Source organism: Oenanthe melanoleuca, chromosome 7, assembly GCF_029582105.1.
Source record: "Oenanthe melanoleuca isolate GR-GAL-2019-014 chromosome 7, OMel1.0, whole genome shotgun sequence".
NCBI classification, from domain to species: Eukaryota; Metazoa; Chordata; class Aves; order Passeriformes; family Muscicapidae; genus Oenanthe; species Oenanthe melanoleuca.
Window position 1 is genome coordinate 21,504,797 of NC_079341.1, and position 17,432 is coordinate 21,522,228.

Sequence of the window (17,432 nt, forward strand, 5' to 3'; positions counted from 1 at the left end):
GGCAGATGTGTCATGCCCCAAGCAGGAGGTTTTCAGACCTCGGCCGCAGACCTCGAGAAGGCCCCGTCACCCCATAGTGCTTGCCGTGCCCGCTGCCAATGCCACGGGCATGGCCATGGGTCCAGAAAGGGCTGCCCCGGCCGGCCTTGCCCCTCACAACCAAAGGCATCACCAGGCTGGGCTGGAAACCTGTGTATGCTCAGGCAAGAAAAACGGCACAGAGAATTTCGGGGCGTCTGGGCCGTGCCAGGCACCTGGCCCCGCGCCCTCGGTCACCGCTCCCCGCGGCAGCGCAGCGCCCGCACGGCTGTGCGCCCAGCCCGGCAGCGCTCCGCGGGCAGGCGGGACCACAGCCCGCGGTTACAGGTACGGCTCCGGCCCCGGGCACGCTCTGCCCGCCGGCGTGACGGTGACTGGGCAGCGGCAGCGAGGGGCAGGGCAATCCCGCCGCACGGCGTCCGCCTGCTCACCGGCCCGGTGGCCCGGAGGCCAGGGCTCTGTGACACGCACACGCAGGCAAGAGCAGGCTCCGGACCCTCAAGTCGTTCCAGAGGATTAAGGAGCCGGCTCTGGGCAGCCATGACTATCATGCGACAAACCCTCTCCTCCCGCAAGCAGCCCTCGGTCGGCATTGCCGGCACCGCACATCGCTCGGGCTCCGGCTCCCGCAGCCCCTTCAACCCCTCGCACGGGCTGCGCGGTGCCGCGCCTGGCTGGGGAGCGCTCGGGGACAAAACCCTCGGCATCCCATTGCTCCAGAGAAAGTGCAACAGGGACCGCCTCGGCGAGAGGGCAGCGGGGGCGCGGCGCTGCCCGCGGGGAGCCCAGCGTCCCACGGCCCCGGGGGCGCTCCTGGCCCGGGGCACGGCACCCCATGCCCGTCTCGCCCCGAGACACCGAGACCAAATCGTGCCGCCTCCGCCCGGCCCCCGCCTCTCCCGGCCCCGCTCCGTGCCCGTCCCGCCGCTGCCCACCTGGCGCAGAGAGGCGTCCATCGGCGGAGCCGCCCGGGAAGCGCTGCCGCCGGCTCTCAGCGCCGCATCGCCGCGGCCGGGCGGGCACGGCTCGCCGGCTCCGCGCCGCGCTGGCTCCGCCTCGCCGGCCGCGGGCAGCGGGGAGCGGCCGGGCCGCCCGCTCCGCCCCGCTCCGCCCGCCCCGGGCCGCGGGGAGTGCGGCTGGGCTCCTGCGGCAGCGGCAGGGCCGGGCCGGGCCGGAGCGCTTAGGAGCGGGATGAGGCTGGCTGGGAAAAGATGGGCATCTCGAGAGGAGGCTGCTGAGAAGGGTTGGGGAGGGGGAGGCCCGAGCGGCCGGTGCCACCCACGGACACGCGACGCGCACGGGGGACCACTGCTGTACACAGCCAGAGGAGCCAAGTGCGCACCTTTGTAAGGGCAATTGATGTCATCCAGAATAGCAAACATTTCGGGTTTGGGGTTCCTTCAAGCAGACCATCATAGCATGATGCAGTGAGAGAGGCCGTTGACAGGAATCCTGGTAGAGCTTCGAAATGATGTCTCTGACATCTGGAACAGGTGGCAAAGAGCAATACTCTGGGCAAAGTTTCTCCACATCATAGTTCAAAGATAGAACTCATCACAGATCAAAGTGTGGCCAGATCATAGTTCACAAGTGCTCTGTGAAGGTGTTTCTTTCCATCAGAAATTATTCTGAAAGAGAGGAAATCTAATGGAGGGTTGCGGGGAAAAGGTTTTTTAATTTATTATTATTATTATTTTAGTCAATAATGGGAGGGTTTTTAACTGCTTAAAACACAGAGGGGATTCTGATGTAGATGGCAGTATCTTTTTCGACATCCTCCACTAGACAGAGTCACACTGAGGCCACTGTCTAACCTGTGATGACCACCCCACCACTCTCCCACCTTCACTATCTGGGCCTTTTGGTAGTTTACTGATCTATGAGTCACTGTCAGTGTGTCCTTCCATTTTGATACCAAGTTATTGAGAGCTATCCTGAGCGTGACTATCCAGGCTCTTTTGTACTCATGCTGGATTAGTTTAATCTACACCACTTTCCCTGTCTTACGAAAACATCATGCAAGACAGTGGCAGAAGCCTAACTGCAGTTCTTATTGCCTATCTAATACTTCTATCTGCAAGGCCAATCACGGTGTCAGAGAAGGGGATTAAATCTACTCACAGTGTCCTTGACAGCCCTCCTTACTGCCACGTATTTGTTGCCAGGCTGTTTCTGCTGCAGCCCTCTTTCTCCTCACGGGAAGAGAGGGGGTTCCTGCTGATACTGTTTCTGCAGACAATTTTGGCTGTTAAACTTCTCAGTTTTGGCTGGTCACCAGGGGGCCATGGAGCTCCTCACAGCCACGGGAAAGCTGAGGAGCACACTGCTTTCTCCTCTACCCGCCTGCTGGCCAGCAGCCTCTTCCACCAGACATCCTCTCCCAGATTTCCCGGGAGAAACTTTGGCCGTGGTTCCTGTCATCCAGGGTAGAAGGGGAGGATACTACCTTTCAAAAGGGCAAGGTTTTTAGCATTAACACTAATGACTGACACTTTCCAAGGAGGAAGTAGAAGATGCCTTGACCAAGTCATTATAACAAAGTAACTTCCCAACTCTCAGTCAATAAGCACTGGATTCCCCAAATGGAGCATCAGTAACTGACGCTGTAAGCCCTGTTCTCTATCAGCCGAGCAGAAAAGGCGGCAAGAATCTTGACAAGAAACTTACACCTGAAATTTGTTCCTTTCATAACAGTTTCCTAGCTGGCTTTAGGTGCTGCCTCGTGAGAAGGGGTGACTGTTCCCACCTGCTTCTTCACATAAGAATGATAAGCAGGTGATTGCTGACTTGCTGTCACATGAGCCCTACTGTTCAGGAAAAGCCTGGGACCTCTCTCCAGCTCATCAGTACCCTGCTCCTCCCCCCCCAACCTTGGGGCTGCCTCCTTCCCCAAACCTGGCACAGCAGTGCTGACTGTGAGTTTGGCAGCAATGTCAGCAACCCTACAAGCTCCTAACCCTCCTCTCAGCCCAGCTGCAGACAGCACAAGAACCAGGATGCCATGGCTGTCCTCTGCTTGTCAGCAGAGTGCTGGGCTCTGGGAGAGGACAGGCAGGGCAGTGCTGGTGTGTCTGAGCAGGGAGCTATCCCTGCATCATGAAAGGAGCAACCTCTGGTGCTGCAGGCGGCAGGGCCCCGCACCCAGCCATGGCAGTGGCAGACAGTGAGTCAGCTTCCTGCTGGGCTTTCCACACCGAGGGAAGGTCGGCAGAGGACTGGCAGGAACAAGCTGAGGCAGGAATTCCTCCTGGACTCCAGACAATATCTTAATTTCCTCTTCTGCCACGGGTCTGGCACATTGCTGGGAGGCAGGCAGCCTGCATGCCCTGCTGTGGGTGGGAAGCATCTGACAGACTTGCTCTCCCATCACCTGCAAGGGGTCGAGCTGTGCCACCTTGGCTGCAGCTCCCACTTCCTCAATAGCTCATCAGAACTGTGCTCGTAGGGTGGAGGACTGATTTCCTCCACTGTCATCCCTGGAATGGTCTCATTTGGGAGAGTCAGCAGCAGAGGCAGGATACCTTGGACCAAACAAAGGCACAGGGAGGCACAGGTGGAGAAGGAGGGAACCTGTGCTCTGCTATGCATTGCCACCATCACAGCCCCCATTGCCAGGCCCTGCTGCTTCTCTGAGACAACCAAATCCCCCTTGCCCAAAGCACAGGACAGCCAGGAATGTCTTCACCACACAGAGAACTACTGAGAACAGCAGCCAAAAATCAATCATGGCACCCGTTGCCAGACCCTGGTAGACCACCAGATGCCGAGGCACTCTCCTAATTCAGGCTGCATGTGTGCAAGAGGAAGGGGACACACAGAATGTGCACTAGGGTGCAAACTGATTCCACAGTTCTGGCCCTCTCCTTGTTCTAGTTTAACAATTCCTTGAAATCAGCTTATAAATCAACACTTGAAAAGGGCAGGTCCTCCCTTTTCCCATTCCCAGACTTGGTCAGTCTGGCCAAGCCAGCTCAGGCTTGGGCTGCTTGAACTCAGCTCATGAAACTGTGGACTCTCCTCCAGCCCCATCTGCTGCAAAGCAATGATGGTGATGATCAAAGCTCTCCCTGCCCGGGGCTGTGCTGAGGCTCTATGGCAGGAATGAGCCCAAGCTCCTTGGGGACAGGATCATGTTTGTACCAGATGTGTCCCTGTTTCAGAGGAATGTGATTAAGGATGTCTGGAGAGGTTTTCACAGGGTCACACCAAGCACTGCGGCACCTGCTTCCCCAGAAAGCAGGAGCATGAGGGAAAGTCCTCCTTTTGAGGGAGGATGGTGTGGGCTGGGGAGGGTTTATTTGTCCTGGGCACCCTGCTGGCTCCTGTATCACTTCAGCCACCAGCAGTGAGCCCGTCTCACTGCAATGGACACTGCTGCCTCTGCACACTACAGAACTCAGGCCAAGGGCAGCTACACCCTTGCTTAGTCTGACTGCAGTGGGAAAAGCTTCTGATCCCATCCAAGCATAGGAATGCCCTCCAGGGCTGCCCTTTCTCTGTAGGTCAGGAAAACAGGATGTTGTCTTCATTTTCAGCCTGACCACAAAAGAAGATCACTGGAGCAGGCGGATCCAGAGGATGGATGCTGGGCACATCCACCCCACTGTGACCATGTGCTACCCCTTGGCCTCTGAAGCACCCTCCTGAGCTGCATCACTGGAGCCAGCCACTTTCTACCAGCCCATCTGCACTTGGCCATTCTGACAAACCAAACCCATAATCAGGTACCTCCAGCTTTCTCTGCAGATAGCAGTCCTTGTTCCTTCAGCCCAACCCTTCCTTCCTTTCCCTTCCACATCCGAGGCCACATATACAGCTCCTGGCAGTGACAAGCTGAGGTTCCCTGCCACTGCTCCCTTTGTGCTGCTGCTGGTTTTCTTGGGGCCACAACATATCTGTGTGTGGCTTTTACACCTTGGCCATGAGAAATGCAGTCCCAGTGATGAGATTTCTGAATGAGGGAGCTGAACTGCACCAGGCTATAATTACAGTAGGAGCATGTGGGGAGAGGCCAGCCGAGCGCATCCACCTCATTTCCTCTCCTATTAAGTCTGCTCTGCTTTTGTTTGACCCAGACCAAACCTTGCTATTAATGGCACATTGCTGTGGAGGTCGCAGATGACTCTGCTACAAGCAGCTTTGTGGATTCTGCTCGACTAAATGCATAAGCAGGGCTTTGCTTGCAGATACCATTACTATGTGATTCATGCTGTAGAAAGTATGTCAGGCAGCTGTGGTGTTGGCAATGCCCAGACTGGGCTGTTTTGCCAGGGGAGCTCTTTGTCTCCTTCACAACCAGCAACCCAAGCGAGCAAGGAGGTTAAATGGTGTCATATCACTACCCCTGGCTGTGGCTGAATTCTGCTGATGGGTGCTGGTAGCCTAAGCCATGCACATTTCCTCTTCCTGATCTTGCCTGCACAGTTTCAGCTTGCAAAATCATTTTTGTGCTGAAGGAGAGAGCTCTTCTTTGGCTGTGCACCTGCAGCCAAACTGATGCCAATTCCTGCCCTCTTTTGTTGTGCTTGTCCCTTATAAGTTCCTAGAGGCAACCTGAAATGCTGTGCTCCTGGACTAGCGAAGGAAAAAAGCAAGCAAGGCTGTGCTAACACCTCCAGGGCTGAAAAGTGAGTGCAGCCCCAGTTCAGAGCACCAGTAGCTGGCCCCAGCATCTGGCCATCTGTACTCACTGAGTACAGATGGCACAGCAGGAAGCAGCCACGCCCCAGCCTCTCCCAGCCCCAGTGAGGTTGCTGTACGCTGTGTGCTGGAGGGGGGGACATCCTCCAGGGACACTAGGCTGATGGATGAAGGAAATCATCCAGCTGGGCTCCTGCAGCAGAGATCACAAGGTCCTCCCTTCTCTGCAGAAATCATGTGAGGATTACCCTCCTGTCCTGCTCAATGACAAGATCACATCTGGCAGCCCAGGGGGTCACAGAACAAAGTGGCAGGAGAGATGGGGAATGTTGTGCAGGACAGATGCTTAGCACTTCTCCTTGTTCTGACTCCTGCATGGCCCCCTCTGAGCCACACAGGACACTCATGGGTGCCAGCCCACTTCCTTGCTGCACCCTGCAGGGAAGAAGCTTTGGCAGTCACATTTCAGAGCTCAGGCTGAGCCTTCCCTGCCCACACCTCACAGCAGCATTGCTCCCTCTCTGCATGGGAGCTCATGAGAGCCATCTCTGCAGAACGAGACAGCAGCTTGTGACCAGGTGCATTCCAGCCAAAGTATGCACCTGGTCAGGGGAACCTTGCTTCCTGGAACACAGAATTGTCCCAGAAATGCCTCCATGACTTCTGCAAAGAGTCCCTTTGGAGACCAGTCCCAGCACAGGCACCTCAGAGAGGCAGAGGGCTGGAGAGCCTTGAGGGAGATGTGCTGGGAGGGATGGGGCAGGGGCACAGGGCAGCAGCCAGGAGCAAACCTCCCAGGGCAAAGGAGTGAAGGTCAGACAGACTACAGGAGCACTCACCTGTATTGCAGAAACATGCTGTCCAAGCTTGTGCCCAGGATTCAGACATCCCTACTAGAAAAATAGCCTTTGCTAAGATCTGTGTGAGGGAGGAGAGCTGGACAGAGCTTCATCTCTGTCCTGTAGTTCTGTGGCAATGTCTGTGACCTGGCAACTGGGAAACGCTGGCTGCAGCACAAGGGACACGTCCAAACCTGCTGTTCCCATGGGGAGGAAGGTTTGCGTCCATGCCTGAGGAGGGCAGGCTCCTCCCCTGGTGGTCAGCACGGCCCTGCTCAGCCCTTTCTTCTCTCCCTGATGCTTCTCCTGGGGCTGGTGAGTCCCTCCTTTCGAGTGACATGAAGGGGAGGTAGATGGAGGGTGGGAGATAGAGAGCACTGGGCTGGGGCCATGGCAGGGATGTGCAAGGTCACCAATGTTCAGCACTTGCTGAGTGTGGTCCTCAGCATCTACAGCAGCGAGCAGGACCCAGAACCCCTGAGCTGGGGCTGCTCTTGGGCCTTCATACACAACTATTGTCCCTTGTGCTCCCTGGTCTGCACACCAGGGTGGGTGGGGGCACTGCTGTGGTCCGGGGTGCTGCACATAAAAAGCTGGACATCCAGGGGGAGACGAGAATCTTGTGGGACTGGGTACAGCCATAATCTCTCCAGTCCAAACCAATGGCCTGCTAGTTCAGACATTGAGATGTGAGGGAGGAGAGCTGAGGAGTGGGGAATGGGAGAGGGAGTGTTTCCTAACATGGCAGAGCAGCCTGTGGGTCATGGATTCTCCCATCCAGCCCAACTGAATGCTCAGGAGACAGGCACCCACACTGATTTCTCTCCTGCAGGTTCTGCAGCGCTGCCAGGCCCTGGAGAGGGTGCTGAAAGGCCAGGCACTGCCTGCCCCACAGCACAGCCGGCTCAGAAACAGGATGGCCACCACCTGTGTACCTGGGCAGGTTCAGCCCTCTACCTCTGCCTCAGCAGGCAGCCCCTGGAGCAGCCAGTGACTGACCATGGGTGGTGGAACTTCCACCTTCTCCCAGCAGCAGCACCCTAGAGAGCAGGACTGGAGGACACCCAACCCATCAGCAAGGGCTGCAGGCAGCCAGTAGCTCACAGGGACCTGGCTCAGCTCTTGCCTGGGAAGAAAGCATGGAAAGAACGTGTTTAATGAGATTTTCTTCTGTGCTCAGCCCATGGGCCTCCCATTTGGCATGTGGCTACAGACTGCACAGAGATGGGCACCGAGTGCTGCTGAGCACGCTGGCACAAGCATGCACATATATATGGATGCAAACAGGCAAGAAAATGTGATTCTGGTTAAATGCAGGGCTCAGCCTCCTGTTTCTAGCAACCAGTGTGGAGGCTGAGTCCACAATAACCACTCTGCTTGATGATGATGATGATAGAAAGCCCACCTCCCTGCTGATAGTGGGTAACATGGTGACAGTCCTTGCTCCAGCTGGGGCTTGCTACCTTGCTGGCTATGGTGGGAAAGGAAGTTCTGTGCTGGGGAATTTCAATCCATTTAATGTATTGCCATTGGCAATAAAAATGAAAGCGTAGAGCCAGAGGCACAGCTCCTGTGAAGAGTTTATTGGTGTAGCTGTTTCCACTACAGTCAGAGGAGTCACAATGCACAGAAACAACAGGCCTCCTACACTACACAGGGAGGACAGGACACACACGGCCACAGACACACAGAGACACTCGTCTCTCCGCCCCGGGCCCTGTAGGGGGGCCAGGCTGTGGGCAGGACCTGCTGCAGGGGAGGCTCCTTTCTGTGAAGGGATATTTCTGCAGCCTCCCGAGGAAGGCATTGGACCCTCCTGGTAATGAAGCACCCACCATCTCTCGCAGGAGCCAGGCTGGCAAGTGGGAATGGGGCAGCGTCGTCTCCCAGATCGAACGATGAAGTGAGCATCCCAGCTTCCCCTGGAAGACCAGTCCAGCTCTGACCATTAGGAAGAGGCTGGGCTGCCTTTCTCTTCTGGCACTACTCTTTGAGTTTCCAGGGACAGCGAGGGCACCATCAAACAGTTTCTGGGTCAGTTTTGAACAAAGGCTGCAGGCTCAGGGACACCCCAGCAAACAGCTCTGTCAGGTGGAAAGGTGTGATGCACAGCAAGTCTCACCTGAACACAAGGAAGAACTTTACTGAACAGTGACTGAGTACTGGAACAGGTTGTCCAGAGAGGTTATGGAGTCTCCCTCACTGGAGATATTGCAGAACTGTCTGGATACAATCCTGTGCCATGTGCTCTGGGGTGACTCTGCTTGGGCAAAGAGGTTGAACCAGATGATCCACTGTGGTCTCTTCCAACCTGAGGCATTCTAAGATTCTGTGGAGCTGCCGAGAGGCGATAGGGGCTGAGTGCTGGGCACCCTGAGTGCTGCTCCTTCCCACCTGGAGGGCACTGCTGGGTGTGAAAGGTGATCTCAGTATGGCAGCTAAACTGGGGCTGGGGTTTCAGTGACCTTCTTGTAGGCTTGCAGGGAGCCAGACTCAGTGGATCACTGCACAGGGAAAGGGAGGGGACCCAAAGGACTGTTTTGTGCTCCAGCACTACATTTCTTGTATAGCTTCTTAAATAAGGTTTGTTCTCAGACAGGAATTGGGGATCAGGAACTGGGATACAGTCCTGTGATGAGTGTTTACTCCTGCAACCTCTGTGGAGGTGCAGAATGTCAGAGGACTCCTCTTAGTTCCTGCAAGAGGGCAAGCATTGAAGGTTTCAGGACACCTGTCTGTCTCCAGCCTTCCCTCCCTATGCAGTTTGCCTGGGAAAATTGAAGAGGGATTGGAGCCAAACAGCCTCTTCAGCAAGAGCTGAAAACTGTCATGTGGGAAGGTGACTGGACAGAAGGTGGTCTGGAGGACTGGGCCAGGGTGCCAGTCCCTGTTTGCCTCTCTGCCAGGCTGCAGCAGCCCCTTAGGCCAGTAGCTGTGGCAGAGGCCTTGTGTGAGCACTCCTAGAAGGGGGCAGAAGGAGCAGGAGCAAGGCATCTGCCAGCTGAATAAGGAGATTACTGGCCTGGGAGAAGAGGCAGCTTCTAGCCCATTCCTGTGAATGCTCAGTGTCGTGTGCTGAGCTACCCAAGCGTCATGGTAGTGGAGGGGAATGGAGTGGCACCAGCTGGCATGGTTCCCCTTAACCACCTGGAGACCAGGCACAGGCTGCCTCCAGCAGGGAGGGGACAGACCCCTGACCCTTGAGCACTCAGGACCCACACAGCTTTGGGATGTGAGAGGCATCTCTCAGCCCACCAGGTCCAAGAGGAGAGAGACTCACAGCCTCTGCTGAGGGAGCAATGGGGCAGCCAGAGCCAGGGCTGCATCCTGCAGGGCTATGGAACAGCCATTCATTGGTCCAGGCAGGAGACAGTGTGACTCACAGCAAGTCTCCAGTTAGTTCTTGGGAGGGGTGAGCAGGCGCGAGCCACCCGTCTCGGAGCAGGGAGGGCAGCTCCCAGCTCACACAGGCATGTGCAGCTCGTTGTATTCGTCCCGGCCATCCTCATCGAAATTGGGCTCCGCATCCTCCGAGTCCAGCTGGGAAGAGGCAGAGACCAGGCTATGAAGGCCACAGCTGCCCCCAGTGTGGGGTCAAGTCTGGCACAGAGGGATCAGCACACAGCAACCCAGTCAGCTGGGCTGTGAAAAGCAAAGCTCTTTTTCCTTCCCCTCCCCCCAGCAGGCTCCTTCTTTAAACCCTCATGCCCATCCATGCGTGCCCAGCCCGATGCCCTTTCTATTCTAATGCCCGGGGCTTTGGTCCTGCAGCTCCTTCCTCTCCCCCTGCTGGCAGCACTCACTTCTGGGTGCTACTCCAGGCTCTCCAACAAAAGCTCAGGATGTTGACGGCAGCAGAGACACTGCCAGCTCTTGAAGAGCTGCCAGGACCCTGGCACTGTGGTTACGTGCTGAAGCACCAACAGCCATAGGCTCTGATGTGCTGCTGGGCTGTTCTTGCTACGGGTTCAGTGGGGAATTGGTGTGTTTCTTGATGAATCAGCCACAAGATGGAAGGGGAAATCCTTATTCCAGGCCTCTGCCTGGTAGGAACCTGTTTACTTGCCCCAGGCTGCCCATCCATCTCATACTGCACTCCCAGGGCTACAAGATCCAAGGAAGCCATCCACCCACTTTCTGCTGTTGAGCAAGGATCCTCAAGGCTTTGCTGGCCCATGATCCCCCAGCCTTTCAGGCTGCCAAACCTCCTCAATCTCACTCCAGTGTTGTAAGCTAGACTGAGGACAGCTGTCTGCTCACCGCTTTGAGCTCCCTGTCATGGAAGAAGCGGGGCAGCACGAAGCGTCGCAATGGCACTGTCATGATCAGGACAAAGGGGAAGGCCAGCGATGCCACTGTAGATTTCACCACCCAGAGCAGCACAATGCAGGCCAGTTGAATGCAGGTGAAGAGATTCATTCTCCAGGTCTTCACCTAGTAGGTAAATCCAGTCTAAGAACACATTATCTTTCCACACAGATTAACAAAGGCCCAACTGGCAAAACAAAACTCTTCTGCAATAGCATAGTATAGCAGAGTACCTGCTGCTGCAGATTCGACCTGCCTTTACTCTACAGCCAGGCAGAACTCCATAACCCATCAGCCTCTGTGCAACCTGGCACTGCAGTGTCCCTCCACCCCCTCAAGCAGCGCATCACTCCTACAAACTGTCTGTCCATCCACACAATATCCTGGCAATACACTCCTGTGAGCAGCCTACCAGCATTGCGCCACCTCTGTGCACGCCTTGCATTTACTTCTCAGCACAAACTTGCAGCCAAGCCAAGTATCACTCTAGCAAAATACTATCCTCCCCTCTTCTGCTCATCTTCTCCTCATTACCTGGTTCTGTGCAACCTGCCTTTGCTCACCTTGACAACGTAGATGTGGTCAGGGTGGTGCTTGGATGGCATGAAGATGAGGAGCAGGCGCTCGTAGAGCTGGATGCCAGTGAGCGATGTAACCCCCATGTAGAGGAAGATGCCGAAGAGCACGGCCAGGGGGATCTGCCGCAGCATGTTCCCCATCACAATGGACAGACCTGCACAGACACAGCTCAGGGCACGTGTGTCCACAACGCACCTCAGCCTCCCTCCCTCTCCCACCTCCTCTACGCCCTGGGGTCAAGGGAAAGGAAGCTCAAAATGGGCAGGTTGGGCAGTCCTGCAGTGAGCAGGCAGAGCACACACAGGCCCACGGGGCAGGGACAGAGATTCCAGTGCTTGGTGCTGCCCTCTCCCCTCCCTTGCTCCCTGAGCAGAGGCTCACCAACGAGAGCAGCAATAAGCACTCCAGTGACACGCTGCTCCTTCACCTCCTCGATCCTGGGCTTCTCCCCGGGCGCGATGGCCTTGCTCATGACAGTCAGGGCGTTGACGTGCGTGACGGAGCGCACTGTGGCTGCCGTCAGCCAGGGCAGCCCGAACAGAGCGCAAAGCCCCCCCATCGTGCCAATCAGCAGCAGGTCCAGGTGGAAGCCAGAGCCTTTCAGCAACTTCCTCTCCTTCTTGCTAACAATCAGCCTGAAAGAAAATAGAACCTGGCTCAGTGCAAGGCCCAGGGACAGCACTGCAGCTCTCTGGAGACAGCACACATGGGGATAACAAGAAGATGGCTGAGGAGGGGGATCCTGACTGTCAGCCTCAGGTTAGGAGTTTCCTCCTGTGCTTGTCTGAGGCAGGTCTCCACCACACCATATGCCAAGAGGGGAGCAAAAAGATGATGGGAGAAACCAAGGTACACTCTGAAATGGCCAGGATCCTGTTCTTGCTGTTCCTCTGGGATGTCTGTTGCATCTCCAAGTGAACCAGCACCCATGCTGGCCTTGCCTGTCTAGGGGTTAGCAGTGATTGAGGTTGGAGGGGGAGGTACTCACGTAGTGATCTGTGTCTCCATGAAGATAAGAATGAAGACCAGGAGGGCAGGGATGGCAGAGGCAAACATCATCCACAGCGGAAAGGTCCCACTACTGCCCATGGGGTGGATGAACCAGCCACGCTTGTGAGGGGATGTGACCGACAGGCCAGAGGGGACATTCAGCTTCTGGTGGTGTAGTTGCAAAACCCAGCAGTTACTTATTAATACAAACAAGCTCACAGCCACAGATCCTCCTGCTCTCCCTGGTCTGAATGCCTCAGATGATGGGATAAGCCACCCTGAACTGAGCAGGACTTTCTCATGGATAATCCCCTCCAGTGCAAAAAAAAAAACCATGTTCCTTAACATGAGCCTGTGTCATTTCCTTTCAGCTACTTAAATTCCCTTCATTTTTTTCCAAGAGACCAAGGAAGTATCTTCCCTCAGGAACCTTGCCCCCATGTCAGTCCTTGCAGACCATGGTGAAAATGCTCCTTGATCTCTGCTTGGACCAATTAAGTGTTCTGAACTGTCCACCAGTTTCAGAGGTGGCTTTCCAGACTTTCCAAGGCATTTCTGAGACCTTTTACAGCATTGTTTTTACAGTGCAAACCCCAGAAGTGGCCACATTCTATGGAAATGACCTCACCCTGACCATGTTCAGAGGGAATATCATGTTTGTGCTCCCATCAGACCACACAGACTCCTAGCTGTAAATCATCCTGACCCTGCGTTCATCAGCATTTGAACCCTTGGCTCTGTACTCTCTACAGCAATTTCTGCTATCTGCACTGCAGGCAGAGTTTATGATTTGCATTTATGTTAATCAGCCTAAGTATGAATAATATTTCTGGAATGTTTGTCCTTGAGTTAAGCTGTGTAACTAAGCACCATTTTCTCGGAAAGCTTTGTACATATGCTGAGTTAATACTAAAATGATAATGCTTTTGATATTAACTGTAGAAGTGTAGAAGGGTATGAAAAGAATGTAACAAAGTGCATGATTTTACTAACGTCTGATAGATTGAAGTTTTTCATTGAAATTCAAATGAATAAAAATGCATTTGGATTCCACCAAGCCTTGGGCTGTTTTGATAAAAAAGCTTGCATGATGAACAGGAAATACTTTTCACCCTCTTCCCAATCTTAGCAAAAAAAACAAAAAAAAACCAAAAAAAACCAAAAAAAAACCAAAAAAACCCCACAACAAAAAAACAAACAAATAAAACAAAAATATATAATTCCATATCTTCTGAAAAAGGAGAAAAAATGAACCCTGTGAGATATGTTTGTTCAATAACATGAAGTTACCAAACTTGAGTTTGTGCATGAACTGGGGAAAAAAATTGTGTTTGAGATAAAGTGATCAAAATATCAGTATCCTACAGTTAAGAATAAGTATGTTGAGTACAAAACTCATGACACTGAAACCATTCTACATGCCACCTTCTACAGTGTGCATAAACAGTTTATGTCTTGTTGATTGACTGTAAGTGTTTGGAGATACAAAAAAGGAATGAACTGAATCTCCCTAAAGCCCCTAAGCCCTTCCCTACCAACAGCTGGAAGACCAGAGGGATACCAGGGCACTCCAGTCCCTGTAGCTCTGGTCTCAGTCTCACCAAGACCCTTGGAGCTTCCCTTCAACGTGGGAGTGAGGATGAGGAGAATGTTTCTGTTTGCTTTGTGCTGTTATGACTAAAGAGGCAGGAAATACAAATTTCCATTGCACAAGAGCAGCCCAGTGCCACGGGGATCACTGCTGGGCTGCAGGAGAGGCTGTGAGGGCAGTGCTGGCACCTACCTGTGTGTATGTGTCAGTGATGGTGTAATCCACCAGCACCATGACCAGGATGGAGATGGGGATCCCAAAGTCTCCGATGATCCGCCGTGCCTGCAGAACACAGACCTGTCATTATCAAAAGGAACAGGCCAGCTTCAGGCATGCATCCTGCTATGGCAAAGAGAAGCCCCAGAAGGGGCCAAGCACCACTCCAAACCTGAGCACTGCTGATGCGCAGGGCAAGGAAATCCAGACTTGACCCATGGGGCTGTGCATCCCACTGCCCACATAACATGCTCTCAAATGACTGGCTAATTGCTCCTGCTGGCCTATTTGGACAGTGCTCCAGGTATTACACAGATACCCTGCACACAGAGAAATGCCCAAAGAGAAAAAGCTGTAAGCTCTTCTTCTTATATTCTAGTTTAACAGACTTGTACCCAGCCCAAGGAGCTTTCCCAAGGTCCAGAGGACTTTCCAGCAAGCTTCACTGGAGCAGGACAGTGCAGATACCATCATCAACAGTCAGCTCTTATCTGCACCCTAGGGAAGGCTACCATCCCTCCTGCAAGGTATTTAAAGGATTTCTGGTGTTTCTCTGGAGGATGTGCAAGTGTTCTGGAGAATAAAGGTCTGTAGCCATAAGCATTATTTGTCTGGCATGTCCCTTGTCCTTAGGATGTGAATCCCACGAAGGTCTCACCTTTCCTCCTAAGAAGCGGCTGTTCTTGAACTTGCGCATAAAGAAGGCAATGAAGAAAGTGCCGAGCATGAGGATGAGGGAGAGCAGAGCAGTGTTGGGCTGCATCCTGGTTCCCAGAGACACGGCATCCGTGGGGAGCACGCTGGCATTCACGCTGCTCTGCACGCTTGGTGGGTAGAACTTCAGCAAAGGATGTTCTGCAAACACCTGAGCAGGTGAGAGAAGCAGCAGACAAGTTACAAGGAGTTGCAAGGAGGGGCCGGGGGCACTGTCACTACTGGGGGCAGGGGGAAGCGGAGGTGTCCTGCTCTGTGGAGAAGGGGAGGGCAGTAGATGGTGGGCATGGACAATCCCAGCATCCGTCACCTCGCCTCGCAACCTACCCAGCTGGAGAGGGCTGGGGAGAGAAAAGTGGCCCCTCTTTAATGTCTCCTGCAGGAAGAGAAGGGGAGAGAGACATTAGGGCTCTTCCTGCCACCCTCTGTGGTGGCACAGGAGCCAGCTGGGCTGAGCCATGAGACCAGCAAAGAACTGCTCTGCAGAATGTCTAAGAAGGTTGTGGCTGAGCTGGCCCTGCTCCCTCGCCTCCTGTGTGCTAAAGCAGCAGTTTCCTGAGGGATTAAGAGATGCAGCAGCCCATCTCCCCAGGGAAGGTTCACCTTGTACAGTTTGTAGAAGGTCTCATAGATAAAGATGAGGGAGATGAGGAAAGCAAAAATCTCCTGGGTGAAGGGCGAGATGTAGCGCACCAAGAAGCTTCCTTCTGCTGCCACGATAATGAAGATGAAGACGATGAGCCACAAACCAATCCACACTCTGCCTGTCAGATACTCAATGCCCTGTGTCTGGCAGAACTGAAAAGGAAAGGGGAAGGAGTTACTCATGGCTCCCCAGGCTGCTTCCTGCATCCACTCCCCATTAAGATCAAAGACTGTCCTGGAAAAAAGCATCTACATCTGCTCGGGCATCCAGCACAGAATCAGTGAATTCATGGCTAGAATCACAGGTGAATTTGCAGACTTTGCATTAGCACCTGATAGGTCACACCAAGCAGGTCTTTATTGCTCAAGTCTTTGAACCTCCTTCATGCTCTGCTGAAGCCAGCCCGTGCATAACGCTCCCCATCCCACCCATTGCTCCATGCACTCAACAGCACAAGTCTGCTCCCTACAAAGGAGATCCTGAGCATCCTGCTCACATCCCACTGCACAAAGGCCACAATCTCAGACAGCACCTTGCGTTGGGACACTTGTATGTGTGTGGAGAAAAACCCCCAGGCTGTCACCACAGAGGAGACCATCCCACTGCCACTGCTCATCCACACACACCAACTATTTCTGGGACAAATCACATCCCTCCCTTTGCAGCCTTCCTCAGTAACACCACAGGCAGAGGTACTCCTCTGTACAGTGACTGGACAAAGCAAAAGCAGTCAGTGAGAAGTGCAGTCACAGGAGAGCACAGAAATTGCCACTCTGCAATAACATCACCAGCTCCGAACTCTTGACAAGGTGAAAATCCAGCTGTAGAAAAAAACCACGCTTTTTCAAAGATACAGACAGAAAAGGAGAAGAATTAGATCTACTACTTGAAGGTACTTGAAGATACAGGGATGCTTTCAAGAGCAAAGAGGTCATGCTACTTGAGAAAGAAATATATCCATCCTGGCTGCCCAGGATACCTCTGCATACACCCTTGGGCTCATCCTCAGAGGTGAGAGTAATGTATGTGACACACCCCAAACAGGTGGTACACTGAACGTTATTGAGCTCTCATAAAAGGAAATCTGGACACAGGCAAAGTGGTGAAATAGTCTTCAAAGGACAACAAAGTTTTAGATGCAGCTACAAGTGCTCATTATGCCAATGAGCCACAGCACAGGGCTGGGGGACAGTGCTCTCCTCACAGTCAGCACGTAGAGGAGTGCTATTATCAGTGTCACACCTCAAGGGATAATGGATACAGCAACAGGAGGTAGAAGTCCCTGTAGTGGGACCTGCAAAGGGTCAGCAGAGCCAAGGGCAGCCGTGGCTGAGCTGAGAGCAGCCTGGAAGGACTCAAAGAGTTCACACTAACAAAGACCCTTTGTAGAGCTGAGAAATGCCAGCCACCCTCTCCAGAGCAAGGAGAGTTGAGCAGGTGCCAAGCACAGACACTGCCTCACATGTACCTTGTAAAAAGCTTCTTCAAACACCAGCAGAGGCCCTGAGAAGCCAATGACAAGGAGTGGCTGGGCTCCAAGCAGAGAGAAGAGGATCCCTAAAACCGAGGTGGAGATGATCAGCTCGGAGACACCCATGAGACCCTCAGTCTTCTCTCCTGGGAAAGAGAACAATGTATGAGTTCAGTCCAGTAGCCTGGACAGGCACCATCACCACAGACAGGCAGGCTGCACAGCTCCAGGCAGAAGGCAGGTCTCCATCCCATCAGTCAGAGGTGCCCTGTGTTAGGCAGGGAGCACAGAGGGAGCCCAGGCAGCCGAGGCTGGAGAGGCCAAATGGCAGGGAGGGAACAAGGCAGCAGCTGAGGCACAGACTACCATTCTCCCTGAGCAAACAGCATCAAAGCCCAC

General features: G+C 53.9%; 2 protein-coding genes across 2 annotated transcripts in view; both read right to left on the bottom strand.

Moving 5' to 3' along the window:
* LOC130255265 (unconventional myosin-X-like) overlaps window positions 1-1,065 on the bottom strand; it is an 87,429-nt gene extending 86,364 nt beyond the window's left edge. The window contains exon 1 of the mRNA XM_056495718.1: window positions 975-1,065. Coding sequence (XP_056351693.1) covers window positions 975-995 — 21 coding nt within the window. The 5' untranslated portion in view covers window positions 996-1,065. The remainder of the gene's footprint in view (window positions 1-974) is intronic.
* A 7,021-nt stretch (window positions 1,066-8,086) lies between these two features.
* Window positions 8,087-17,432, bottom strand: part of SLC4A3 (solute carrier family 4 member 3) — a 33,555-nt gene continuing 24,209 nt past the window's right edge. The window contains exons 15-23 of the mRNA XM_056496141.1: window positions 17,031-17,179; window positions 15,520-15,714; window positions 14,861-15,067; window positions 14,179-14,268; window positions 12,394-12,560; window positions 11,787-12,040; window positions 11,390-11,559; window positions 10,779-10,952; window positions 8,087-10,058 (exon numbers count right to left, since the gene is read on the bottom strand). Of these exons, the coding sequence (XP_056352116.1) occupies window positions 9,981-10,058; window positions 10,779-10,952; window positions 11,390-11,559; window positions 11,787-12,040; window positions 12,394-12,560; window positions 14,179-14,268; window positions 14,861-15,067; window positions 15,520-15,714; window positions 17,031-17,179 (1,484 nt within the window). The 3' untranslated portion in view covers window positions 8,087-9,980. The remainder of the gene's footprint in view (window positions 10,059-10,778; window positions 10,953-11,389; window positions 11,560-11,786; window positions 12,041-12,393; window positions 12,561-14,178; window positions 14,269-14,860; window positions 15,068-15,519; window positions 15,715-17,030; window positions 17,180-17,432) is intronic.